Source organism: Gobio gobio (genome assembly GCF_949357685.1).
Source record: "Gobio gobio genome assembly, chromosome: 6".
Classification (NCBI taxonomy): Eukaryota; Metazoa; Chordata; class Actinopteri; order Cypriniformes; family Gobionidae; genus Gobio; species Gobio gobio.
Window position 1 is genome coordinate 16,923,150 of NC_137102.1, and position 10,608 is coordinate 16,933,757.

At 36.5% G+C, this 10,608-nt stretch overlaps 2 protein-coding genes across 3 annotated transcripts in view; one reads left to right on the forward strand and one right to left on the reverse strand.

Moving 5' to 3' along the window:
- The window catches only part of vav3b (vav 3 guanine nucleotide exchange factor b), a gene marked incomplete at its 5' end in the record, with an annotated part of 71,912 nt that extends 69,176 nt beyond the window's left edge, over nt 1-2,736 (reverse strand). The window contains 2 exons of the mRNA XM_079818540.1: nt 1,183-1,299; nt 2,533-2,736. Coding sequence (XP_079674666.1) covers nt 1,183-1,299; nt 2,533-2,736 — 321 coding nt within the window. The remainder of the gene's footprint in view (nt 1-1,182; nt 1,300-2,532) is intronic.
- A 1,172-nt stretch (nt 2,737-3,908) lies between these two features.
- Nucleotides 3,909-10,399, forward strand: selenoj (selenoprotein J). Of its 2 annotated transcripts, none has more exons than XM_079818522.1 (10): nt 3,909-4,034; nt 4,185-4,251; nt 4,513-4,689; nt 4,813-4,911; nt 6,515-6,607; nt 6,784-6,940; nt 9,122-9,237; nt 9,420-9,497; nt 9,673-9,812; nt 10,057-10,399. In XM_079818522.1, the coding sequence occupies exons 2-10, from the start codon at nt 4,185-4,187 to the stop codon at nt 10,156-10,158; spliced, it is 1,029 nt and encodes a 342-aa protein (XP_079674648.1). In that variant the 5' UTR covers nt 3,909-4,034; the 3' UTR covers nt 10,159-10,399. The 2 variants fall into 2 exon arrangements, with proteins under 2 accessions (XP_079674648.1, XP_079674649.1); XM_079818523.1 differs by having other exon boundaries at nt 3,928-4,034; nt 4,164-4,251.
- Nucleotides 10,400-10,608: the final 209 nt, after the last annotated feature.

The following is a 10,608-nucleotide window of genomic DNA, read 5'->3' on the forward strand; positions in this document are numbered from 1 at the left end:
TATTAAATATAGGGTATGCTTCGGCTTTCCTTTTATATTCTTAAATTTGATCAATAAATTAAATTAGAATAAGACACTATAGGCTGTTTATCAAATGAAATCATTTACACTGAAAAATTACAACTGCATTAAATAATGTTATGAGATTATTTTAAATATTTTTGAATATACAAATAAGAAATGTTGGAAAGATGAAATTAAACCACCAGTAGGTGGCAGCATGTGTCGATTCAGTGAAACGGCTGAATCATTCAAGAATTTGGCGGTCGTTTACGAATAGGCCATTGAATCTTTGATTCAACCGATTCATTAAAACGCTGAATCATTCACGAACACACACTGTTGCTGTGAGATTCGTTACGGTTCTGCTGTGATTTTGTTTGGAACTATTTTCGCTGCTGAAATAGAACAAAAACAGTCCATATTGCTTATAAAATGTAAGTGACTTACTGTTAAATTGTTTATGGAACTGGCGTATGAAATCAGTGTCATTTTCAGTCGTGATGGTATTCAGGAAAACAACACTCTTGTTAGTGTGATGTTGCTTAACTGTATCATATGTTATAAATATAATAACTACACAATTTTAACTGTGTATGTTAACTGAGTTTCTGTGTGTGAGCGGCGCTCATTTGTTTTCGATTTTCTCCTCGAGAGGCTGCGTGAGTCTCAACAGCACAACCTTATTAACATCAGTTCGTTTTATATTATTATCCACTATCGATCTCCACTTACACTAACTGAATGCAGAATCATTATTGCACTTTGGTGATTCCCTAGTTATTTTTTGTTTTGACGTTTTAACCAGGATACTTGTCCGTCGGGCAAGTAAAATTGTTTTTCACTTGCCCCTTCAAAAAATCCACTTGTCCCGAACAAGCGGACAAGCGTTAATGTCGAGCCCCTTCAAAAAATCAAAAAAGTGTGTGTATATATATATATATATATATATATATATATATATATATATATATATATATATATATATATATATATATATATATATATATATATATATATATATATATATATATATATATAATTATACAGAGTACACACACATAAATTATGTAAACACAAACTTTTATTTTGGATGTGATTAATCAGTTGCCCAGCACAATATATATTAGTTATTATTGGTTACAGCTGGCTACTTTTTTTTAGATTCGATTTTTTAATTACCTTTCCAAAATCACGAACATCGAAGAGATCGAAGGCATCAAACAATTCGCTCTTCTTCATCCCAAATGTTTCACAGCATGCAGACAGAAATGTACGGATATTCTTCAGGCAGAGGAACTAAAAGAACAAAAACAAGATTTTGTTAAAAAAAAAAATATAACGATTTTGAATATATATATACTGTATATCTATAAATATTTTTATTTTATTTTATTGTTTTATAGTGTTGTGTGCGTGTAAGTGTGTGTGTGTGTGTGTGTCCAGGACAAAGCAATTTCAGGATAACATGAGAATTTCTGTGGAAAGTGGCCTTGTGAGAGACAAATTAGTGAAATCATTAAGGCTAACAGCTTTTCCCTTCGGTAGATGAGGAAATAAGATTTCCAGCTAATCGCAATCGGTCTCTATTGCCTAATAGGTGCAAATGACTGTATTTCTGCTTCTGCATTTTCTTTCCAGTCGAAGATCACAATAGATAAGTTTGCTTTTAACTTCTCACTATGAGGGAAGTGTTTGTTTGTCTGTGCCATGACAGCTGAATTTAATTTAAATATTTAATTAGTTCCCATTCAATTATTTAAATGAATGTTAACTTGTTTTTGGAGCACAAAACCCACAATTATCAAAATACACATACTACAGGAGTCAGATAAGTGACAGGAACGCTGACTAATGCAGCAAGGGATGTTGTTGAAAATTGCCCTTTTCCGTTGTCTGATGGAGACTGACTGTGTCTCGTCAATCCAGAAGGGTGGATTTGTGAGTTTAAAAATCATTCACATCAAAGTTGGATTTTATCAGGTCACTGGAGTGAAACAGGGACATCTGGGAATAGTCGCTTGGCCCTGGGCAGACTGCCTGAGACTTCTCAGCCCTAAACACGTACTTACACACAGCAGTGAATCAGACAGAACATTCATCTGGACGACTTTTGGGTCCCTACCAAAACACGATGTACATTTAAAAATTGATGTTTCATTAGCTCAGTGTTTACCCAGTTTGTTGAGAGCTTTTCAGACTGACTGAATGATGCAGTATACAAAGAGAGCTGTGTACATCTACCACTGCGCCTTTTGTGAAGAGAAGTCTTGCACTGGGGCCCCTTGTAATATTATGGCACTGGCTAGTACTATAAAGGTTTAAATGAAAATGTCAAAATGTAGGCTACATATAATATGCAGGTTTGAAACAAATGTACTGAAAGAGCTATATACTTCAGATATGTACTATAGGAGTCAGCAGGTTAGTGTTTCCGTAACTGCAATACATTATAAAAAATACAAAGTTTATTAAAGTGGTAATTCATATAAGCAATAAGATAACACTAGTCTGTCTGTTGTTTGCGCTCACCTGTGACATCTGTGGTCTGAGATTGATCTCTTTCAGGTTAATGGTGTTGGGTCTGAGATTGTTCAGCAATTGGCACAGAAGCACCCCATCCCGTAGAGTTTGGGCCAAATCGAAAACCTGCGCCGAATCCGCCGTGACCCGATGATTCCGGGGCAAAACTTTACAATTGATCAGCCACAAGCTACACTGCCTCCAGTACTCCATAATGCGCGTATAAAATTGGAATCAACAACTGTAAAATAAATCTGACACTGTTAAATGAAGCTGAGATGTAGAAACACCCGAAGCAGAGCGCGCACCTTGCGTTATATTTGGCATCCGTGGTTTCCTTTTTTGAGCGTGCGCTCTTAGTTGCCAAAACTGAGACTTGTGAGCTCTAATTTGGCTTTATCCGCGGTCTACCAGAACTATAACCCCCCCATCACCATCAGTGGAGTTACGACTTCTAGCATGGCAAAGTTGTATGATAATTGAGTCGGACTCGTGCGCCGCTGTCTGGTGATCTTCCAAAAGAGAAGTCTTATCTTATGAATATTGATGAAACGTTGTTAACTCTGCGTTGTAATCTTCCAATGGCGAAGGTTCGTCTCATGAATATTAAGAGAAAGGTCGCCCCCCTTAGCCTATCAAATGAGCTTCCTTTTCCGTTAGTTTTGACTGATAATCTGATGGGTTCTCGCCGCAAACTGTAAAAAGTCTTCTAATCTTGCAGATTTTTCTCTTTCCTCTTCTAAATATCATACTGATTTTAAAGATTTTGTATTACGCTGTAAAACTGTAAATAAATTATTTGTATGATTAATAATGTCCAGAATAAAGGACATGGACAGGCTAACGTACATTTATTATTATTATTACGAAGGGTCGTTTAGCCTAAGTAAATCATTTGTATAGCTTTATAAATGTGAAAGTAGCCCTTTAACTGGGAATAGAGAACATTCCAGATGGATTAAACTCTTTAGAGAGCTGACCATTCAAAATACAAAGATGGAGAAGTTGATTTAGAGCGAACTCACACATGCATGTGTGTGTGTGTGTGTGTGTGTGTGTGTGTGTGTGTGTGTGTGTGTGATCTGCAAATTTCATTATTTTACCTTGTCTTATCTGCAATGTTCATTATTGACAATGAATGAGTATTCTAATAAAATTAGTTTGCTTTATTTTGTATTTGTTTTTATAACTTTCAGGCAATTTTATTAAAAAGCGATTTTGTGGTTGAATCGTCTAGTAGTAAATGCATCAAAACTAATTCGCATCTAATTTTAAATATAATTGTTAGTTACCTATTTAGTAATTTGTTATTTAAATCATATATTGTCAATATATAACAGCCGACGTTGCACGTGCATGTGAGGCGTTGTGTTGTCACGTGTTTTATCCTGTCCAATCAGAAGCAGGGGAAACGCAGTTCCATAACACAACACAAGCGCTTCCACATTAAATGCGTTGTGTAACGTGCAAACTTCAGATTCCGCTTAAGGTAACTTATATAGGATTTCAAGGTGAGAAACACTTTCGTTTTAAACTCTATTAACCATTGTTATGCGTTTCATGTGTGTACGTTAAATATATGCTTAGCTTTAGGTGAGCATGATACAGTAAGTCTCTCACTTTTATATTTCTTTTCTGAGTGTTTTATCTCGCTGTCACAGATGGCTCTCGCCCTGGCTGACAGGGCTGTCGGAGCAATCATTGCCTCAGCTGTGGCCGATGCTGCAGGTTTGCATTACTTGAATACTAGTAACAAAATATTATATATAGCAACATAGTCACGATCTGTTAAATATCACAGTTGAATTGACAGTAAATGTTACTGTGTATTTATAAGCATTGAGTAATACTGCTGAAGAACATGCACATGACGTTGCAGTATGTAATCACACATTGTTCTTGTCATTACTACTGTAAATAATTATAAAAGCAGGTAATGTGTCCCTATAACCAAATGTATACACATATTTGTGTTCATATACTCTGCAGCACAACCGCTCCACTGGGTCTATGACCAGCAGAAGCTGAGTGTGTTACTCTCTGAAAGTCCTCAGCCTGAGTTCCGCCCTGAGTCTGCCAACCCGTTCTACAGGAGGGACACCGGACAGCAGAGCTGCTATGGAGATCAAGCATTCGTGCTCCTGGAGTCCCTGTCCGAGTGTGGAGGTGAAAAATACGGAAACAAAACAATTATAACATGATACATTCCAGTATGTAACTATATGAAAACTTGACTATGATGTGTATCACCATGTTATTTTTTCCATGTGGTGGTTCATGGGTCAACAGGTCTGAATGTGGAAGATCTGAAGCAGCGCAACTACAAGTTCTTTGGACCGGGATCTGAATATGACACACCAGTCAATGATCCTTACAGAGTTAAAGGAGGTAGATTAAATCCATTGCACAAGGACATTTTAATCTTTGTTTACTTTTTCATTAGTTATTATTGAAATATTCCAAGGTATATTTGTTTTTCAGCATTTCAACAGCTCTTATATTACTAACAATTCTAATAAGAAAGGTATAATTATATACATTTAATTGTAATTATACAATATAAATATGGACATTATAATCATATATAAAATACTAAATATATAAATAAAAAATTTATGTACATTTAAAACATACATACACCTGTTGTTCTAGTATTATTTATATACTATTATAACTTTTACTAATCTTACATTTTCAGTTTGTAATTTTTATTAGTTCCCTTTCGAAGTGGAACTCAAGAGTGCGACCCTATGGGGAACGCCATCAGTTTGGCTGGTGCCTGAAGCACGCGTGAAAATACTACAATTTCACGTACATTACAGGTGCCTGCTTATACTCACATGCGCTCTCGTAATGACATCATAGTCTGCCATTGGCCTATGAAATAGTCACACATCCCTCACACAATGGTTACGCCAGGGCCGTAACCACCATAGACATTGAGGGAGACAAGTCCCCCCCCCCCCAACCCCCATTAATTAGAAATGGCCAAATTGTCTGATCTGCCTCAGGTCTAACGGCGCTCGTCAATGTCAAAATGATTGAGATGGCCAATCAAATCAAAGTAGGAGGGATTTGGGTTCTCTTTTGGCTCTGTATTCACACAGACGAGCGTGTCAATCTATCGCTTAATGCCGTTGCGGGGACTCTATTCTTTCCGATGAAATCACAAAACAAAATGCACACAAACGTGTCCCTGCTCTTAATATACAATCATTGAACATCTTTGATTTTAATGAAGAAGAAAAAAACTATAACTGCAATATAACTGCGGATTAGAACTCGGAACCTTTGACACGGTTTACAAAAATTGTTCCACCAGACCACTAAGGAATTTGAATATTAACAGCGGAGCTATCTATTTATTCACTAACGGGAAGAATCTCGAGAATAACAATATATTTGACACAAATTAATGCAAATGTTATTCGCAAATAGTCCCAAAATGATTATTTCCCAACTAGAATGAGACCTAGAATTTAGTTCACTGTTCTGTTTCTTTATGCTTTATAAAAATAAAAATAAATTGGTCCCCCTAATGTTCATGACACGGTTACGGCCTTGGGTTGAGCTGATGGCGTTCCCCACAGACGGAGTATCATTCCCCTTCATGTTTACAGGTGGAACATGAGACGTTTTATTAGTTTTATATTGCTATTCAGGTTTATTTTATTTTTATTTCAGTTGTAGCTTTAGTTCAGTTTTATTTATTTCCAGTTAGTAATTTTAGTGCTTCAACTTACTTATTTCAGTGAGTTGCCTAAGCAACATTTCTAATTATCATCTAGTTTAAGCTAGTTTAAGCTTTTCATTTAATATGTATTTTTTTAATTTCATTTTTCAGTTCAAAGTTTTAGTTAACAATGATAACCGTGCCTGTACATTTGTCTGTCATTTTGACTCAAACCCCCAAACAGATGGCGAGGTTTGTTTTGTTTTCAAATATGAGTTTTCCTGAATTATTCATGACTTCATAATTTTTTCTCTCAAGCTCCCAGGCCTCAACTACCTATTGAAGGACCCTGGAGACAGGCAAGCCTTAAGAGCTTTATTAAAAATGTGGATGCAGGCAAGGAAGAGACAGGTACTGTCAGTTCTGTTTCTGAGAACGACTAAGTCAGATAACCATCCTCTTAAATATTTTGTGTAGCCGTATTATTGTTAATAAACATGAATTAATTTAAATGTTTTTCAAATGTATAATTACAAACACATTTTATGTAAATTGGAAGGAGCAATCTTTATTGTGACACTTTTCAGGTTGTGAAACTGATAATCAAATCGATGGAGTGGCAAAGCTGGCTCCCATTGTAGCCTGCTATGCTGGAAAGTCAGAGATGTTGGAGAGGGTTGAGGAAGCCACCCGTGTCACACAAAACAACGACATATGTGTGGCGGTAACTCTCGCTGCTGCTAGGTTGGTAATATATGATTGACAACAAGTGATGTGACACATGTACATGCAACTAACCAACTAGGCTATTTATTTCCGTTTCCAATATGATACTCAAACCGCGTTCACACCGCCAGCGACTTTGTATGTAGCTAGCCTCTGTACTGTGAAGACGCTTGTGTGAGTTCCTAGTGCCGTTGCTCTATTGTTATTGGTAGACTGCACATCTGTGGCCATATCTTTAGAAAATGCAATCACAAATATAAAACTGCGATATCAGTGACTAGGAATTAGAATTAAAAGTAGCATTCTGCTGTTGGAGAGTGTCTACTAAACTACAGCAGTGCTCGCTGCATTAAATCAGTAGATTAACGATCTATCAACCAACAAATTAAACTCACTCATACTGTCAAAAACTAAAACGTCATTTGAATTTGACAGTTAATCAATTTTCTTGTCCCTAATAATCAACGTAATGCAGGGGTAACTGGAATATGAGCTGCAGCAGTGCTAAACTCATACAGGGTTCCCACTCTTTTTCAACAATCATTTTCCAGGACTTTTCCAGGACATTCAATTTTACTACAGCGAGAATAAAAGACAAGGATCACGCCTAAACTAATATACTGCTCTGTAAGTCTTTAAAAGCCATACAGTTTATTGCCATGACTTAACTATAAAACAGTTTTTAATATAAGCTCTTAAGCATACATTATGACTAAGGAAGCTTGTCTGTGCCACAGAATAAAAAAAAAGGTAATTGCGACTTTTTGTCTTGCTATTCTTAACTGTTTTCTCGTCTTTTTTTCCTCCGAAAACTCGCAATTGCGAGTTTATATCTCACAATTCTGAGAAAAGAAGTAAGAATTGCAAGATACTGTATAAACTCGCAATTGCATGTCAGAATTTGCAATTTTGACTATAACTCATAATTGTTTATATCTCGCAATTCTGACTTTATATCACAATTACGTAATCTCGCAATTGTGAGAACAATTGGTAGAATTGTATGATAAAAAGTTGTTTATCAAAAAAAAGAAATTGTTTATTCAGTGGCAGAAACAAGCTTCCATAGTTTTTGCCATGACTTAAATATAAAATCCGTTTTTAATATGAGCTCTTAATCATACATTATGACAAATTGTTCTCGTTACCGGTGTCAATATCATAGCAAAAAATATTGGAACTATTTTAATGTTTTGCAGTGTGTATACTTTGCAGCATGAAAACTAAGGCCTCGAAGCTCACGAAGCCAGAGCTTTCCCTATCTGATCTTTTTTTCCCTCTTTTTAAGAAATATCTGTGTTCACACGAGAGCACTGAAACCGACTCAAAACGATGTAGTATACATGTCAGGCCAGTATTTGGTGCTGTAATTCTTCCACAGAAATACACTAAAAATGGAGAAGAAGAGTTGTGGCTAGAAGGGGTACAACAATGGTCGGAGGTGAGGCAAAATCTCACAATAAAATAACAATAAATAAATTTGCTACTTACCAGATGTGTTTTATTAACACCTACCCCAACCCTAAACCTACCCTTACACTAATGCAAATACAGTAATTAAATGACGCAATATTGATGTGCGCATGCACAGTGCCCGTAGTTGTATCCCTTCTAGTCTTTAGCGTGCGGGACGTGGTGTGATGACATCACCGTTTCACAAAATATACGGATTGGCTGTACACACGAAAACGCAAGGGTGTCGGTTTCAGATTCATCCACTCTAGGACCCGGTTTCAAAAAAATATCGGTTTCATGCTCCCAAAACGCCGGATCCGTGTGGACGAAACGCTGATACTGTACAACATTTTTACCTATACAGCTAAACGCGTCTCCGTGTGGACGGGAAGTCCTTCAGTTTAGGACGCCTAAAACTGAAAAAGAGTGTTCCCTTTATAATCACTGCTGCTGTTAATCATGTTAATCACTGCTCTTTTGCATTAAGTTAAAATTTCTGAACTTTTGTTTTGTGTCTTGCACTGCTTGACACGCCTACATTCTGTCGCCAACTGTCACTGTCGTCAGAAGGCACCATCCCTCCATTGAAAATGAATGAGAAACTGTGTGTCACTGGCGGTGTGAACAGGGCTTTAGATGGTGGCATATGACCGTTTAAATTGTGTGTGGAAATTATGTATTTGGAATTATGGATTTCTTTAATATGATGGGAAATGCCAGTGTTAGAAGTTGCTCTTTCTTCAGGTTCTTGGAGCATTTCATCCTGAATGGCTCTGATCCCAAGGCCCTGGATGCAGTGCTAAAACAGCTCAATGACCCAAACAGAAAAAACCCTCAGGAGTTGGACAAGGCTATAGTTGGTATAAGCAGCCTGCTATTGTTATTAGTGTTATGAGCTTTATTCTTATTCACAGATGAAGCAGCATGTACTAAATCACTTGTATCTGCATTTTAGCTTTGGCTAATGCATCGTTTTTACCTGTGATTCATGTCAAACTGTGTGTATATCGAAAATCAAGCTTATTTTGGTTTTCTAATTTAGGACACATTCATCAAGTAAAGGACAATCTGAGCAAGAAACCCAAAGAGCTCATTCCCACTGTGTTTCCAAATACCTGAGGTTAGTTACATTCAGTTAACCTGTAGCTGATATCGTATTATTCTCTTACGTCTATGCACACTATACAGTAGACCCATGTCTCAATGTCTCCTTAGCTGAAGCATTCAGTTATGTTGTTATTTTTGAGATGGACTGTTAGTCACGGGTAATTCAGCAGCTATGTCACATCCTTCAGGTTTGCCTGGTGCGTTCCAGGCAGCGCTACATGGGGTTCTGACGGCCAGTGGCTATGAGCAGGCTGTCCGGGACACTATGAGCTGCGGTGGATGCACCAGTAGCAGGAGCTCCTTCATTGGCGCCTGTGTTGGAGCTCAGGTACTGCAAAAAAATAATGAGCTTGTGATCTGCTTGACCACATTGTTCTATCATGATACTAAGTAGTCTATATGTAATCAAGGTCAAATTCTTCTTGTGTTATCTGTTGTTGAACACTTATCTTTAACTGATAATTAGGTGATTATGTCATACATACATGACAGAATGACTATGCAGTAACTTTTGCGTTTGTGTAATGGCTATCAATAACTAATACTGTGACACTTGTTGTTTTGTTTTTCAGGTTGGAGTTGAAGGAATCCCAAGTTCCTGGAAAAGCAAGACTTTGCGTTACAACACTTTGTTAGATCTTGCAAAGAAAGTTGTTCATCTCCAACAGCTTTAGATTTTTAGTGTGCAAAGTTAATGTGTGGAAAATAACTGATATGAATGTAAAATCATTCACGTTATGATTTTTTTTTTTTTTGCCTAAAGATCAACTTCCATGGTTGTGATTTTTGATGAGACAGTTCATGAAAGTTGTAGCTTGAAATCTTAAAAAGTTATAACTTGATACCTTTGTTTTATTAAATCACAAGGCATGCAGAAAATGACATATGGCATTAAACTAATGGTCAATGAAAACACTTTGTATTTGTTTTGTTGTTATTGCACTAAAATGTCAAATAAATACTATCTAGTAATAATAATACGCCATCTAGTGGACATCACGAAAACCTCAGACCTGATTCTGAATGAAATACTTGAACAGGTTTCCATTTTTTTAAAGACAAAGACAGCACTAATATTGGACATTTTAATGTTCATATCACCATATTTTATTTGGTTTATTTAT